The following is an 18,527-nucleotide window of genomic DNA, read 5'->3' as shown; positions in this document are numbered from 1 at the left end:
CCCCATGGAGCTGGTTTGTCATCAACTGGACAGAAGAATGAAAGCAAAGCTCCCTACAAGTGATACATTTCAATAATAATAAACAGACAGATCCACAGGCAGACATGTGCAGCCCATACATTGCCTCCACCAGCAGAGTGTGTGCCGCTAGAAGCTGGAAAATGCTTGTGCTCTACCTTCTTTTACCTGTTTATTATTGTATGCATATTAGTTCAATAAATGTTTATTATTTTGGTTAAATTGAGATTTGACAGAAGCAGTATCGGCTCCAGATATCGACTCTGAAAAATCCACATCGGACGTTTTCTAACTGAAACTTTCGCAGAAATTTTGGCGAAGACAAGTCTGACAAATGTTTGTACCATTAAACCTCCTCGACGTGTTTATTGATTTACTGATATATTCACAGCTCCCGTGTCTCATTGTGACGCGTACTTACATTTCTGTGGAGCTGCACAGTCGGAGAAATGTACTGAAAGTGGAATTTGGACAATTTTTTCACAACATTTTATGAACTCTGATTTGCTCTGTCTGTTACAGTGAAGGTAAAGCTGAAGGTAAATTTTAATGGCCGCACCTGAACATGTCTCCGAGTCCCTTCAGCATGCCCTTCTTGGCTTTTCCCTTGTCTTTGTCCTTCCCTCCCTCCTGCTGCTGCTGCTTCTTCTTCTCTTTTCCTCCCTTTTCTTTTTCCTTCTTCTTCTCCTCTTTGGTGCGGTTAGTGCCGTTGACCAGAGGTTTCTCAGGGCCGGACAGCGGGGTCTGGTCCGCCACCGTGGACACCGAGTCCCTCCCCGACCGCGAGCTCTCCTCTGTGTCCTCCTCCACTGGAGAGAGATTTAAAAATATACATATATCAAAGAGGAAGAACAGATAGGTGTTTTTTTAGCAGATCTGTGACACATTAAAATCAATAATCCCCAATAATGAAAAACCTATTAGTCCCATAAATGTGTAATTATGTCTCCTGAGCACCATCCACTTTAACTACATATTACAACTGACTGACAAGCTCTGTTCTACAATGAGATAGGAACCATTAGAGACCTATTAGTCGCTGACTTATAAACTGATGAACACTATAACACATTAACTATCATTTTAAGGCATTAAGATGTGTCACAAAATGATATAAAGAAAGCATGATTTTGTTATAGTCATAGAGTAACTGATGGGCCGTTTAAATGCTGAATGATTCTTTCTAAAAGCCCATCTGTCATTGAAAAATGGTAGAATTAAGAAACAGCACACATTTTCTATAATGGACGCTAGTATTCAGCTGAGGACTGGGTGGTATGACCACAAATGTATATCACGGTATATTACGGTATTTATTTTCACAACTATTTTACTGTGATGATGAGTAAATATTGTAGAATAATCCGACACTAAAACAGATTGTGGGAATCCAGGAACATTTACAGCTCAGATTATTAGGATTAGGATGAAATGAAGAAACAGGGAGGAACAATTATGGTTTCATTTATTTTGACATATTTATTCATATTTAAACATATTTATAATTGCTATGTCTGTGATGTCAATAGCAGTGTGAACGGCTACTGTAATAACTGTAGTCTGTGCGCAACATTTATGTATTTTTTCATTCATTAAAAACTAAAATTGGGGACACGTCTTCTCGTTCTGCCGCTTCATTTTTTGGACCTTTCCATCTTCACCACACCTCACAGTGACACAGTCGCACCATGTGTTTTACGTTGAAAACAGTATTTGATATGAACCATAATTCAACTAATAAATATGGAGCCATCTCATTGACCCAAAGTTTTGAATCAAATTGAGAGGGATGGTGAAAACTTTTGATAATCTGCTCAAAAGGAAAATATCACCTCCTAATAATCATGTAAACACTCGATCTGACTGCTTCTGTTCGCTCCACGTGATGTCTTGTTTCTTGTTTTAGTTGCCAAGGCAGCTCATAATACCTGCATAAAATGTGCCCAGCAGCTGCTTGCTGATTTTAACACGGTGTTTTGGCCAGCTACCTATCATGGATGGTTACATCCGCTCATTGAGAACGAGCCAAAAACGACCTGTCAGTTTTGCTTGGATGTCGTAGAATGTGGTCAGATAACAGGACATTAATTTGGGTGCGTAGCTTCCGCTTAAGGTGAAAATAACTGACAGCCTGGACACAAACTATTGAGGACTATACAAGTGTCCAGCTGGAGTCGGTCCACTGAATAAATTCAAGGCACTGGCTAAGCCCACATGGACAAGAGTATTCTGTTAATAATTGGATAAATTCTCCTAATAACCAAGTAAACTCTTGACCTGCTGCTTTCTCTCTGATTATTGGAATAAATCCATTCTTTCTGAGCATGTTTGCTCCACACGGGGTAAAAACATGATCTGAGGAGTTTCCAGGAAGGACAGAAACTCAGAGGCAGAAAAAGAAAGATTAGGGACACCAAAAACTATGTAGACAGAGACATGTAAAATGTCCGTAAAACACTTTTTCTTGTTATATTTGGGGACATATTTGATGTTTTAAGGAAGGCAAAACCACTTTCTCAATAAAGTCCTGTTGTGACTGATGTTTTGGAGCGTGTTAACACATTGGATTGTTTTATTTAGGATCCATGTAAACGGTTGGTCCACGATGAGAATGATTTAAATCACTGTCCATGTAAAAGCAATAGTATGAGTAATAATTAATGCTGGACTCTTTATGCCTTTTTTAAATGGGTTTTTCATTTTGTGCTTACTTGTACTAGTACATTTGTTGCTTATACATTTTTTTAAATTAATTTGTAAGATGTTGACTTTATTTGATTTTCATTTTATTTAAGTTTGTCTTTCTGTACAGCTGTTTTATGTCTTTTAAATTTATGTTGTATTTATGCTGTTTTATTTATTCTTCTGTACAGCACTTTAGTACCTTGAGGTTGTTTTGAAGTGGTTTATAAATAAAGTTGGATTTGATTGAATTCCATTATTAATTTAACTGAATTCCATTATTTTATGTTGAATTTTAATTATTATGATTAATTTTGTGTGTATATATATATATATATATTAAATATATATATTTATATATATATATTATATGTGTATATATTATATATATATATATAAATATATATGTGTATAATATATTATATATATAAATATCTATATATATATAATATATATATTATATGTATATATAATTTTTTTTTAACCATCTTACACCTATTTTTCTTTTTACTAACACTTTTCAATTGTGTTTTCTTTAACTGAACTACTGTTAAGCACTTTCCCTTGCGGATCAATACAGTCTGAGTCTATATAAAAATTAACCTCAATCGGACCAACTTGAAAAGACGTCTCTGAACGTATTCCTAAGTGGTGTCTGTCGATGGCGACAGTTTAAAAATCGAACAATTTCCACTAAAGCTGCCAGCGTGTCACAGACGTTTCTGACTCCCCTGACTCCTCCTCTTCTCTGAGGTGCCTCTTACTGACGGAGTGATGCATTCGATATCTAATGCAGCAGAGGTGCAGAGCAATCAATACGGCATGGCCACAAGCAGTGATGTAATCAGCTGCCCGATGCTGAGCATTAGTCAGAACGCTGTCACTCCCATGCACGAGTATGAAGCCACATCCGTTTTAGTGGCTGACATGTCATCAGTCTCATCACTGCTGTGTTAGTGGGATCTGACAACACTTCAGGAATCCATAATGCAATCATCAGATTTCACATTTGAGAGACACGCTCCAGGAGTTTCAGGCTGACTGAAGGACACCGACGGGACTCCAGCCCGCTGATGGATGCGACACCTCATGGGATCAAACCTGTGAACGTCTCAGAGAGAGGACAGTCCCTTTAAATGTCATCCAACAGCTGAACGTGTGATATCTTACATGTCTCCATGCCCTCGTCGTCGTCTTCCGTGGCAGCCGGCCGGTCGTAGGATTTGTCGATGGCTGCTCTGAAGCTCTCGTTGCAGCCCCGCCCCCTGATGATGCGAGGGCGGGGCCTGTGGAAGGGGAGGTCACCGTTGAGGGTTACCTCGGCAACAGCTGTCTGGAGGCTCTCCAGGGAGCTGGACTTCTTTAAGCCCAGCGATGGTCCAACGTCCCTGGTGGAAGAACCTGATGGGGGGGAAACAGAGGTATGTATTGTAGGAACTGAACAAAGACCTTTAAGCAGTGGTCTTGTGAACGTGACCACATCTTGGTTCGGTATCCTAAAATATCCACTACATCCCATGTTTAGTTGACTTCACGTTGCTTTCAAATGGAACTCAAGGAGTGTTTGGTTACTAGCTAACTGTTAGCATCTAAAAGCTACATAAGCTAACAGTTTAGAAAGCTGAAGCTAATGACTTAATGCAAAGGATGAAAACCTTTAAATTTCCACTTTTGGTATAGGTTCAATGATAAACACAACCCCATTTAAAGGTGACATTAGTGTCTACTAAGTAGTTCTTAAGGACAAATCCAATGTCTGTGAGGCAGTTGTCTTGGGGATGGAGCAAAAGTTTCTAAAGTAGGAGGCATTGCTTGCAGGATGTGGGTAGGAGAACTGGATGTACCATTTGAGATTCTTTTGCTGACAGTGTTGGTGACTACACCAATGTTTTTTTTTTTTTAGTTGTTCCTTCCTGTGTCAGGCTGCATCCTGGTGGCGATGGCTGGTGCCTTCAAAGACTGTCATTGCTATGAGGTGGGTGCTGCATGTCTAAGGAACAGCCACACAAATGGATGCCAGGTCCAAAAGTTGCCCCAGTAGAACATTGACTTTGTAACTAGACGGTCAATGATATTTACTTCTCATGCCTGAACTCTGAATCTTGTGTTTCAATGCTGAGAGTAGATGTTATGAAAGCCATAGCTATTTATAAAGCTTCAGGGGAAGGCTGCTCAAGTCAAGGAGTGTCATTGCTATGTGATGGGGGGACCTGGTCTGGTCTAGGTGGGTGCTACATGTCTAGGTAACATCCACATGAATGAACGACAGATCCAAATGTTATTTACTTTTCATTTCAGTGGTCATGATGTTGTGGACGATCAATTTTATGTGCTCAAAAATTGGCCGTTTCTCTATCGATTTAAAAAAAGTGGCCTGGTGGAGCTGAAATGATTCCACATTTTCCACATAATATGTTTTACTTGAACCACAGGAAACTGGATCCGCACCTTCACATCGATCCTGGTCACTGTTCAGCCCTAATATATTCCCAAGGATAACGAACAATGACGCAATGCAGAAATTATCATGAGAGTTGTGTTACAGGGTGACTTTGTGCACGGATTTAGAGGATGAGAAAGAAGCACAAATAGCGACACATATTTGACAACAAGCCACTTCCTGCCAATTCCAAATGACCAACAACCAAAGCTGTCCAAGAATGACCTCAGACGCTTCCCTTGCTTTAGATTTAAGTAGCTGCAGCACTTTTTCTTGTGGTGGATTCTGGGAAATGTTCCAGCCAAACCCACCACTACCCAAGGGGTGAACATCCACCAGCAAATATCATGAGGATGTGCAGCGATTGTGGCAGCAACAGCACAACACAGGAGGCAGAAAAGAACCAAATACGCAGCCAGCTTCTGCTCCAGTGCAGCATGTCCGGAGTTACTTCCTCGTTTCTGCAGCTGGTGATTAAAAAGCTGCACTTCTACAAACACAAACGGAAGCAAAACTGCCTCTCTTCATTTTACCGCAACCATTTTCAGAAAAGTATTGAAAATAGGTCCTACTCCTGCATCTCTTTGAGTTCAAGAGGAAACACCTGGTTTACCTGAAACACAAGCAACTCTTCTGAGGGACTACAAGCAATAGATGAACTGTGTTCGTTAATGTGTGTGTATGTGTGCCTTTCCTCCTGAAACTTACATTACAAGATGTGGATCTGAATGAAAATCAGCAAATTTGGAGAAACATGACAGTTTAATTAAACTAAAACTATTGGTACACTGGTCTTGGTTTATTTGTTCCCATGTGGCACCTTTCAGAGGCAAAGACCATGCGAAGTGGATAATAAAAAGACCAGGCCTGACGGAGTAACACTAGGTGTTGAGGGTCTGGGGTGAAAGGAGGATACCTTCAAAATAAAAGTCAATTGCTACGATATGAGCTCAGTCAGAACTGAAATGCTTCAGGTAAATACTTTAACACACTGGACCAACTGGAAGCATTGAGGGTTCAACAAGAAAATATTATGCGTCTTTATTCTACATGCTAAAGGCAAAAATGTGGTCTGAGTGCATCATAGATGTGTTCAGATCTGGCCTTAAAACTACCACTTGTGATCAGATCACTCAGGATGCACATTAATACCAGCTCTGACCAGGGTCAGTGCTTCCACCCTAACCCTAACCTAACCAACCCTAACTAAAATGTCTGTATATAAATGTCTGTATAACTCATATAAATTGGACTGTACATTTTTTGTAATTTGTTACTTCTACCTTATTCTTATCCTTACGTCTTTGGCTTCGTCATATATGTTCTTTCTTATCCTGTGACTCTTGGACAAAATAATTTCCCTGCAGGGATCATCTTGAATCTTTGACAAAAATGTACACTGATTACGCACTATATTATGACCCTTATTTATACTGTGTTGGTCTCCCTTGTGCCTCCAAAACAACTGTGACTCACCAGAGAATGGACATGGGATCTAGTGAATTTGGAGGCCAGGTCAACACCTTGTGCGGTTCTTCATGTTTTTCTGAGTCGCTCCTAAAGTGTTTTTGTGTGTCTGTGTCAAGCTGCATCCTGCTGGGAATGGCTAATAAACTAGCTAAATGGAAAACTGACAAACCATTCAGTCAGTTCAGAATAATCTGTGTAATTGCATTTAGACCATGTGACACCTGAGCAGGAAGTGTCAGAATCACCGAGGTAGAAAAACAAGAACAGAGTCAGACTGAACGCACTTCGTAAATTCTGTTCCCATTGATATTTCGGGGAATTAAACACAGATCATTGTATTTAGCGCCCATGTAAACAGCAAAGTTGGAATTTATGATGTGAAGGATTTCACTTGAGAAACAAGGGAACGGGGACCAGATCAGTGCATAAACACTAAGTGTTATGTTTTATCAAATGAAAAGACGCCTCTCGAGAGTCCAAGAGACCTATTTTACATTTTAGTATTATTTGAAGCATACCGTTCTTGGCTTTCCTTAGACACGGGAATACCATCATAAGATCAATTTGGTTACAATAGATTGAAATTTATTCAAATATTCAAACGACCTGCCAGCAGACAAGCTTGAAACACACAAAGAAAAAACGCTTCCTCCTTACAGTGAGACTGACAGGAGAAAGACAATATGAAACGAAATGGAAAACTGAATGCATGCAGAATGAATAAGCCTTCAGGTTAGCGGCCCACCATTCATTCTCATCAGCCTGTCCTGTTCCCTTAACGTCTTTCACGCCGCACATCCACTTTATTTAAAGTTCTTTGCCTGGTGCTGTTTGCAACAGTCACACTTCAGCAACAAGTCTTCAAAAAAAGAAAGAAAAAAAAAGAATAATTTACACCGTGTTGGAGATCTGACAAATGGCATCTAGTCACAAACACAGGAAGAGAAAATAACTTTCTAGTGGCTTGGTGAGGAGTTTGGCTCAGTCAGTTACCTGGACACAAATGGAGGAGTTGGAGAGACTGGCATTTGTGCGAGTATTGATCAGGGAACAAACAGTGGTCCAGTACAAACATGCCTGAGTGATCTGAGCACAAATTTCCAGCTTCAAGTATCTGTGTTCACAGACAGCATCAAAACTGCATCTCCGCATACCACTGAGCGCTAAAGGTCTGATCCCTGTATGCAAATAACCACTGACAAAATTCGTGGCACAACAGAAGATCTGTCGTAGTTATAGTGTCGTTTCTAATGAACAGACAGCGCTCACTTTAAGTAGCTTCAGTTTTTTCTGGGGATCATTTCAAAAACTCATCAGCTGAGTAGGCGGCCCCTCAACGTGACCTGGTCCCACTGCGTTCACACCAAGTGATGGGTGTGAAGGATGGGTGTTTATACCGGCTATGAACACGGTCACAGTTCTGTCACACTCAAGATTAGTCTGACAGCAATTTAACAATATAGCTAAGTGGGACATTGGCAACCATTGAGTGAGCCCGGATGACATGTTATATCTACAAAGATAAGTTGTGACAAACTTTTATAAACAAATGAAGAATAATCGTGTAATAATCAACAAGTTATAGATGTGATTTCACTGCCTTGGTCATGTCTATAAAGTTAACTATGTAATGATGTTACATTAGCAAGTTGTGTGTTCCAAAACAGGACATTTTCTCCAGGTTAAAAAGGATCCACCACCACTATGTCAAATTCACCGTATTCCCCAGAGTTGGATAAGTGAGAAAAAGGGTTTTTAAATCAAGTCAAGGCATTGTCCTAATCTGGCAACGCAGCTGTTAGCTTTAGCTTAGCATAGGCGTTGTAATGTAGTGTTGCCAATTAGCCAGTCGTTCGTAAAAGTGATAAATAAACTCAAGAATTTTCCTAATTACGTCTTGTGACCCGGACATTCACATCGAGTACAAATGTCAGTGCAATTAACATGAAGGAATTTCAGATATAGACGTGGGACTATATTCCAGCAATACACCAGCATGACTGGTTTTCAGGTTCGTGAATTTATTTCTCATTTTTGAGAACGACTGGCAAATTGGCAACACTACATTACAAAGCCCATGCTAAGCTAAAGCTAACAAGACAACAGGGCTGGTAACTGGAGACTAGCTCAAATATAGGCTTCTCTTTCATACTGTCAGTCACAGCAGCAGCTACTAGCAACTAAACTGCCCCACAGCTCAGACTCCGTCCCATCCTGGAAAATGAATTGGCCATATGGTAACTGAAACCTTAAACCATGTCACTTGTCTGCTGACTGAGTTTGCTAATGCTTTTATTAGCATTCTGAAACATGCTATAAAAAATACAAGGATTACAAACATCTACCAATGCTAAAAGAGCCGACCCAAACAGCCGTTAGCTTAGCTTTCTTTGCATCAGAGTACAGAGTTGTACTCAGAAGTTGAAAAATTCAAACCAAATGTCAAAAGGATATGCCAGAAAGAGAACACAATTGTCAAATACGAATGGTTTTCACCAACAACTGAGGCAGAAAAACCTCACCAATGTCTGCTCCTACCGCACTATTTTGATGCACAATTGAAACACATACCAAATATGTCCTTTGCAAACATTTTCTCTGTCAAGACTGAAGTTGATGATGACAAAGATGCGGACAAATTACAAGAATATATCAAGACACTTTAGACGACAGTGGTCCTCAAGACAATGTCTGGGGTGCACTCTACCCTGAATCTGCGTAAGAACGTTTGGAAAAACAACACAGTCTTGACCATAATTGTGACGACCGAGATGCGATTCCAGATTTACAAATTGAACAATGCTGATTGGAAAAATCTGTGTTTTTAGAAAAGGTCTTTTGGCCGGTGATTACAGCATCAGAATCATTTTTCACTAAACTGACGCTGAGTAGCTTAAGTACCTCTGCCCACACAAAAACACAAGCAAACGTTTAACTACTTCCCACAATGAATATAAATGGATTTGCAATGTGAACTTTACAGGGATCAATCAGAGGACACTTTCTCACAGAGATTTATAATGTGTCCCAAAAAAATCTGGATGTGGTTCCGGGCACTGCCAACAGTCCGGTATTGTCCTCCATCACTGAGGGGTCCTCGGTCAACATGTGGCAGTGGCCTGTGTCAATAAACCTCTCGTCTAATCACAGCTCAGGAGATGAGAGCTAGTATATCCCATGTCATAGCTGTCACAGTCTTTGGTTTCGGCAGGATTGCCGTGTTTGGACTCTGGTAAATGGACCATGGATCATTTGGACTTAGTGGAGAGTGCAAACTTTTTTTAAAAAAAAAAGTTGGTGAAGTAAGACCAGAGGCCCACAAAGTGAAAACAAACCTCTTAAATAAAACAAGGGGAAATCTATTAGACTAAAAACACCAGGGGAGTTGAAAAGGAACTCGATTCCAGACTTTAGGAACACATTCTTTTCTCATGAAGTTCACGCCAAGTATCCACCTCAATTACAATAAGTATAATCAGAATCTGCAGGATACGAGTGAAATGAGCAGAATTCAACCTAAAGGCAGATCACTTTAATTCAGATAGAGACAATGGAGCTTAATTATGGAACATTTTCTGATTTGCAGTGAAGGCAGCTTGATTATCACCATATAACAAGTGCTCTCGCATCAACAGAACGTTTGTTTCTGCACTGAAACTAGGAGCATTAATGGAGCGGAATAATCTTAATTGGAGACCCATAGAAATAAAAAAAAAAAAGAAGTATGAGCACTGATAAAACTTGTTCTGTGGTAAATCAGACTCAGATCCAACTAATTATTCGTAACACACTGAATATCAATAATTGCATTTCTACTGACTCATTAGTAACCATATTAACGCTCTGTTAGCGCTGAAACAATAACTTAAAAGACGACGACTGACAGGAAATTAATTGACAACACCTCTGATTATGGACAGGCTGGAAAGTTTCAAACATTTATGGCCTAGTTTTTTGTGTATATACTGTGTATGTATTTTTTGCACCTTAAAAGTGTCCTGTTCTTACTCGTCATGTTGCTCACACATGTCATAAAAAGTTTTCTGAAACTGAAGCTTCCCAGTGTGGCTTTTCCATCTTTTTACTGAACCTCCCTAGTCCCTGGTTCTTTCAGCACCAACACGGCCTCAGTAAATGTATTTCTTCTCATTTCCATTAATCCTTATTTTTGCACATTTAAAACATTTACAGCCATATGATCAGAAAAATTTGACCAAAGGAGGACACAGAGGGGACAAAGTCTGGTCTGTCTCTATCAAGTGAAGCCTCTCCAACAAAGATATTACCAGAAGTAAGTGGAACCACTGTGGAGGGTAACGTAGCAAACTAACATTGAGTAAGCTAGCAGTAATTAGCATTAGCATTAAGCTGTAACAATAATCCTCCACATAATGATTAACGTAACATAATTTCAGTCACAATTTATTCTAACCCATAACGTTATCCAGGCTGAAACTAATGATGCATTACATATTAACCTTATCTGATATCAAATGTGAGCTGGAAACAGAGTAGTTGTTGATTGACTCACTCCAATGTTTTCTTTTAATCGTGTTCAACCAAGTTTTCTATGACTGGCAGTGACTGGTATGCGACAAAACTTCAAGTTAGTGTTTCTGCTTCTTCAGTTTTGGCACCAAAAAATACAACAAGACACCATTTTCATGGTTGGCAGTGACAGTGTTCGCCTCAAGCTTCCCTCTGTTGATGCCGTATCTTTATGAGTTTCCTGCAAGAACAGGAAGGCTGAGAAGCCGCCCTTCCACCCTGACTGGTCACAAGCAGAGCTGAAGCGAGAGAGGGAGCAACAGATACCAGCATCTGAGGAAGCTCGTCGTTGGACGCGAAATTAGTACACTATCCAATGCAGGATGAGTCACCAATAGATTTTTAATTATTTACCAGGAAAATTATAAACTCAATAAAGTACGTACAGAGCATTTTTCTTCTCATTGCTCAGCCATACACCGGTATATAAGCGAGGTATACTGAGCAAAGTAGATTAAAAAAGCAAAATCTAATTAGATTAATGGAGATGCATTTGTTTCACTATGAGAAGAGACTTTAAGTTGCAAAGACATGCCAAGTTCTAACTTTTTCCTGCTGTGATCTGATTATGCAACAGTGCCCATGACTCATCTGTTGCCGCCATTTGGCCAACACACCTTATAAAATATGCAACAATCTCATGGTTGCTGACTCACTCCACCAAAACATGACAGAAAGTTGGAATCAATCTTCATCTCAAGGTTTCCTAACACAAGTACGAACTTAGTTTCACAAGACGTCTCTGGACCTCTTTTTACTTTCACACCGTCTTAAACACATGTTGCTTCAAACTGCCCGACACATCTTCCTTCGTACAGTCTGAAGCGTTCATCTGTCCCTTTCCTCCTTCTCTACACGTCTTCGCTCAGCGCCATCCATCCTTTCGCCCGAGTCACCGATTTCGGAGGCGACAGTGAAAATACACAAGACTTGACAATGACGGATGACTCGCTGTCAGCTCGCTGCCTTAACCAAGGACAGAGTGCTTTCTCTGCTCGCCGTCTCCCAGCACACACACACACACACACACACATACAACAATTAGCACTAAAGCTCGGAGGCAACAGGGAGAAAATCAAATCTGTAGTCACCCGACTGCTTTCACGACCCATGTTCGGCAGCGACCTTAAACTTCAGCGAAGACTGCAGCAGACTTCACTCTGCAGGCTGACACATTCGTCTTTTCGAGAACGAGCCAAACACTGAACACGGGGAACGCTGCACTACATGCATACAGAGCAGAAACGTCTGGAAAACGTCCATATACACGTACTACATACACTAATCTGCAGGTTATCTGCAGGATTTTGTAGTTCCTTAAAATATGTGTTATTTACAGCACCTGTTAAATATCTGTTCTATGAAGCAAAAGGTAGATTACAGTACATTTATCTTGGTTTTATATTTACAATGCTATAATATGTTCTGAAGTGACAAATACATTTTTTTTTATCGCTCTTATAATGCAAATTAATGCAATAAGCCAGACATACAGTAACATTTCTTTACTTTGTTCAGTTTTAAAAACAGTTTAATTCACTAATATTTTGAGTAACTCCACTGAAAATTTAGTGGAGTTAGCATGAGCACAGACTGAACATTTTTTTTTTAATTATTCAACTGAAGAACATTATCTGAAACTGTCTTTGAAATGTTATTAAAAGCTGCACCTATTCCAATCTGCTCATGTAAAAATAAAAGCACAATATCCTCTCACTTTTACACCTAAAATAATTCGTCACAGATTTTAACGTGACCCAACCATCTAATACCAGCCGGAGAACAATGACCGATGGCAGTGGAGGGGATGGTTTTCATTGTACCTTTCAGTGCACCGGTCCTTACCTGCGTTGGTGTCGGGACGAGGGGTGAGGTTAATCTCGTCGGCTACTGTTAAAGGAAGGGAGGGAAGAGAAGAGGGATACAAACATTTGGGGGTTAGTGGTCACGACATTCCACATGCAACATCCAGGTAGTGCTGCAAACATCCGAGGAGGCTTCATCTCAATTAGGATCGGACGCCATGCGAGACGGAGAGGCAGGGTTTTTGGGGAGAGGTGAGGGGGGTGGGGGTGGGAAATGAAAAGAGAGTTTAAAGGATAGCAATCAGACTTGTTGTCGTATCAACATGGCACACAGCGGCAATCTGGTAGTGAAGATTAGATATGATTATAGAGAGCACGAGCAGAGAGACCGGTGCAGCCAAAGCAATCAGCCGCCGTCCGAAGCCATTTCAAGGTGAATCAACTCAGTGAAGTTCTTGACTTTGGGCTACAGATGCAGAGTCTGTTCACATACAAGGAGGCAAAGGAGGTGGAGTTCATTTAAATATAAGGAACATATTGGAAATGTGGGGAGCGTGCAGGGAAGTTTATCCAAGGTCGCATGAAATCGGATTCTCATGTAGCTAACTAGGTGCACTGAATACGCCAAGTGAACTTCCTTAATGCATGTACTGTAAACCATAAAATTTTGAAGTTTTGCAATCCTGTAAAACTTCCTTGGCCGGGAACAAACCACGGCTCAGCTGCCCGATGCCAAAATTTGCCTGTAATTGCTGGGAATGAATGCATCCTTTTCTTTTTTATTTCAGTGTTATGAAGCAACAGACTGGACACTTAAGAGCTTTGGGACATGTTAATTCAAATTTCTCCCTAATTACAACTTTAAATTTGACGTGAATGGTTTTGAAGTTCCAAAGCGGTAATTAAAAGAAGTCTTTCTTGACACGTTAAGAGGAAAATGATGACTTTACTTTTAGAGTTGAACATTGAAGACAGTGTTAAATGCATGAACACAGGTGCAGATAATTGAAAAGTACCTCAGTCCCTGCTTTTGGAAAATCCTTGAAATCTAATCTATAACCAGAACGCTGGGCGGCAGAGAGAAGTTCTGAACGTCCTACCTAGATCCATGCTCTTGGACTTGCGCGTCTTGATGATCTCGAGCTGAGAGGCGTCTCCGAACTGCTTGGTGCGTTTCTCCGACATGCTCTGGCGCCCGAAGCCTTCCCTCTGGAAAGCACCGTCTGCATTATTTTCATCTGGACTCAGGGGGCTGGAAGGAAGGTGAGACGGGATGATAAGATGAGAAGGACTTCATTGATCACACAGAGGGAAAACAGAAGCATCACGGCAGAAAGGGGGATGGGGGGACAAAAAAGGCTTAACAATATAGATAATGGAAGACTTGTAGGGTAATATGTATAAAACATGAGAAGGTTTAAAAAAAGACAATTTTTGCCCCCAAAAAAAAGATATATCAAAGCTAAATTTAAAGCTGTTCTTGAACCATCTGGCGTACAGGCATGACTGTAGCTTGGTGGTGCAGACTGGAAAACACACAAATGGGTCCACAGCTTGAAGTCTTACCTAGTCCCATTTCAAATATGACTGCATTTATAATGAATATTTTACGCAGTTTTTTTCCCCCTATGGACAATCGGCTGGTGACGTGTCAATCGAAAGTTCAGAGCTCAAACCTCTCGTGGTAACACGGTGTGGTTGAAGTTACGATGCAGAAAACACGCACTTCTAATGGAGATTGCGAAAGTTTCCTGGAGCGTACATTGTGCCGTTACAGATCAATTATTTTACTGGAGGACATTTACTGGACCCTTGGCAATGGAACAGGACCATTCTCAAGAAATGAGGCGTTCCAACAGTGGACTAGAGAAGGTGGTCCAACAGATGACGAAAGGTGGGAAAACATACTGAAGAATACACAAGAACATACACCAACCAAAGGAAACCAGAGACCAAAAAAGCCCTCAGAACTCGGAACAAGAGGCCGGTACAACGAAGTGCTGCTTCCAGCTCAAGATCGATCAAACACTGCGATTCAAACAGAAATAATATCAAACTAAAAGAAGTCTACCTTTCGTTGGGAAGGGGCAGCTCTTTGGCCCACGGCGGTATGACGTCAGCGGTGAAGCCCACGTCGTCGTGAGAGCTGGACGACGACTGGTCGGAGAGGTTCGGCGGGAGGAGCGGCGGCCGGTCGTCCTCGATGATCACAGTGTCGTCCTGGGGCATGTTGACGGTCGGAGAGAGCTGGTAGTTTCCTGGAGGAGACAAAAGCCAATCTTTTATTCTTCTAATCTTCTCCTTTTTGAAGCTGCTGACGATGCCATCTCCACCTGACTGACCAGACGTGTTCGTATCAATAATAAATGACTAATGTCAAGCCTCTGTCTTCAAGATCAAAGAAGAAAACATCTGATGCAAAATAATAGTTGAGAAAGAAATACATCAAAAGAGACAAAGCACCAATTCACAATGGTGCAATCTTGGTAAGAGATGAACTAATTCATGTTTTATACATTTATAAAAGTCACTCTTTGTCACAGTTTTAACACACATGCAAAACTAAGAGCTGATTACAACGGATTTTGGATAGTTTCCTGAGAGTCTTACAAACTAATTATTTGAAACAAATGCTGAAACATGTGTTCAAACAACAAGATTTAGGGCACAGAAACACAACTCTACATCAGAGAACGACCGGCAACCCAAGGAATAAAGTTGCACTTGAACAAGAAGACGAGAAAACATTGACGAGTAGACGGAAATAATGAAGTGGAAAAAATGCTAGTACCAAGGTTGGGAGAGCAGGAAGCGATGAAGAACTACAAACTTCCACACGGAGCTGCCCTCTAGTGAATCATTCACTACAGTTTATTTACTGTAGATCAACATGAAATAAAAGGTGCGTATTTGAATGTTCAGGTCAGATGCCGATGTAATGAAAGAACAGCCTCCTATGTGGGCCAATCCCACCTGTTTCTCTTCTTGTGCACTGGTTCCTCGAGGCTCACCATCAACAGTGATCTCCTGCCAACTACTTTTGTTTGGTACAAGGTGAACCACCAAAACTACGGTCACAGATGCTCACCAGCAGCCTGGCACCGACAAACAGGCGACCGCCAGCTCGATGTGTCACAGTCCTTAGACCGAACAACCGCCGCTGTGGTCCAGAGATTCCAGCTCAGCATGATACACGCAGATAAATTTACTGAACCACAAGGAAAACGTCCACAGATGCTGAATGACGTCTACATGTGGATGTTACTCAGACATGTGGCACCCACCTAGACCAGACCAGACACCCCCCACCCCATAGCAATGACACTTCTTCTAAGGCAGCAGGATGCATGAAGAACAGAACAAGGTGTTGACCTGGCCTCCAAATTCACTAGATCCCAAAACCGATCAAGAACCAGTGGGATGGTCCACAGAGGCCCCTCCCCTCCACCTATAGGACCCAAAGCCCCCCCACTAACAACAACCTGTGAGGAATGACACCACAGGGCACCCTCCCTCAGAAGGCCCATGTGCATTATATGATGAGTCACAATCGTTTTGGAGGCACAAGAGAAACCTACACGATATTAGGAAGGTGGTCATAATGTTATGCCTGATCGGTGTATAAAGTTTGCAGAAACCTTTTAATGGGTTAACAAGGGGGGGAAACAAGGGTTTCCAAATAATAGTTAAAATAAAATACGGGGTAACTTTTTAAACAGCAGAACATATTTTTTAGTTAAAAGCAGAGTGTAACAGCTCCTGGCTAATCAGCTTATACCAAGAGGAGTTTGGCAGCAGGCACAATGGTGTTCCTATGTCAAAACACTATGATTAATTCAAGCTGTGCCCTCGCAAATAAAGATAAAAACTTCCCTGTGCTGGGGAATAAATATAAAATAGTCCCCTTTCTCTGCCTCTGAAAAGCTCGGCTTAAAAACGCCCATTGATATGCAGCGCATGACTTTGTCTTTTAATCTGTATTTTGAAATTGGCACCAAAAGAAGGGGGGAGCTTCAGCGCTTCATAAAAGCCTTGTGTGCTGAGCTTAGGGAGAAGTTTGTTTGTCTTTAGAAAAGTGTTTGGGTTTTAAAGCCCGAGACCTGGAGGTCTGAGCCAGGCCTGCTGTTTGTTTCTCATCGCCGAGCACCGGGGGGACCAACGTGCCGCTGGGTGCCGCCGCATCTAAGCAGCGTGGGTGAATGACCTGATGTAGATGAGGCAGCGGAGGAGGAGAGGGATGAGTGTCAGTGTGTGTGTGTGTGTGTGTGTGTGTGTGTGTGTGTGTGTGTGTGTGTGTGTGTGTGTGTGTGTGTGTGTAAATCTATGTCTGTGTGGAGGTCAATTAAAAAGTCATTACTCTCAGTGAAAAGTTTTATTTAAATGTTGCCATTAATGCATTATGTGTTTTCCTTTCAATTTCTGAAACACGTTATTAAAATCTGATTTGCGCAGTTAAATTAGGGATAACACCGATCAGGCATAACATTATGACCACCTCCCTAATATCACGTAGTGTCTCCAAACCTGCTGTGACTCGTCAGAGGATGGACATGGACCTTCTGTAAGTGTCCTGAGGTGTCTGGCAACAGGGTGTTGTTAGTGGGGGATCATTGGATCCGTTGGGTTGAGGGGAGTGGTCTCTGTGGATCATCCCACAGACACTTGATCAGTTTGGGATCTAGTGGATTTGGAGTTCAGGTCAACACCTTGTGATGTTCTTCATGGTTTTTTTGAGTCGTTCCTTAAGGATTTTTGTGTGTGTGTGTGTGTGTGTCAGGTTGCTGTCATCAAGGAGTGTCATTGCTATGGGGTGGGGTGGGGGGGTGTCTGGTCTAGTCTGGTCTAGGTGGGTTCTACATGTCTAAGTAACATCCACACGAACGAATGCCAGGTCCGAACACTGGATATACACAAGTTCTTTACTTCACCTGTCAGTGGTCATAATGTTGTGGCTGACCGGCGTGTGAATGCATGCTCACATGAATGAACGCACTCACAATAGAAACACTGAGAGCGTGTTGGGCTGCATCGGTAAAAGCGTGCGAGTGCACGGCCTTAACTTCCTCAGACCTTCGCTGCATTGACTCCAACTGTTACATCGTGGTCTCAGTGCTGGTCTTTGTGCTCCTTTCAGCCGCCCCCCCCCCCTCCCCGCTGTGTGTGTTTGTTATTTGGGGGTCCGGGTGAGTCCTCCAGCACAGCGTGGCCTCCCTTCCCTCTCAGGCCACACGCACGTTCCAACACATGTGCACTCACAGAACCACTTAATCCCATTTCCCTAAGCAGCCCAATGCGCAACACTGAGAATCCCATCAATGTCACAGTGTGAATCACTGCAGTACAATCAACTGGCAGCTACTGAGTAGAAAACCAATGAATCTGTCAACTCAGTAGACTGGTAAAAGAAGAAAAAGAAGAAGAGGAAAAAAAAAAAGAAAAGCCTCTTTGTTTTAGTGCCAGCACCCGAGGGCAGCCGTCGACCGGCAACAATAGCACTGCCATGTGGACGGAGCACGCACCGGGCATCACCTGAGAATCAAACCAATAAACACACACTATTGTTC

At 41.6% G+C, this 18,527-nt stretch overlaps 1 protein-coding gene across 1 annotated transcript in view; it reads right to left on the bottom strand.

The window, feature by feature from the left end:
- LOC125011240 (partitioning defective 3 homolog) overlaps positions 1-18,527 on the bottom strand; it is a 256,960-nt gene that overhangs the window by 76,013 nt on the left and 162,420 nt on the right. Inside the window, exons 17-21 of the mRNA XM_047590347.1 lie at positions 15,035-15,221; positions 14,064-14,215; positions 13,004-13,048; positions 3,871-4,101; positions 578-827 (exon numbers count right to left, since the gene is read on the bottom strand). Of these exons, the coding sequence (XP_047446303.1) occupies positions 578-827; positions 3,871-4,101; positions 13,004-13,048; positions 14,064-14,215; positions 15,035-15,221 (865 nt within the window). The remainder of the gene's footprint in view (positions 1-577; positions 828-3,870; positions 4,102-13,003; positions 13,049-14,063; positions 14,216-15,034; positions 15,222-18,527) is intronic.

The sequence above is a fragment of the Mugil cephalus genome, chromosome 7 (assembly GCF_022458985.1).
Source record: "Mugil cephalus isolate CIBA_MC_2020 chromosome 7, CIBA_Mcephalus_1.1, whole genome shotgun sequence".
Taxonomy (NCBI): domain Eukaryota; kingdom Metazoa; phylum Chordata; class Actinopteri; order Mugiliformes; family Mugilidae; genus Mugil; species Mugil cephalus.
This window is presented reverse-complemented; position numbering and strand designations above follow the sequence as displayed.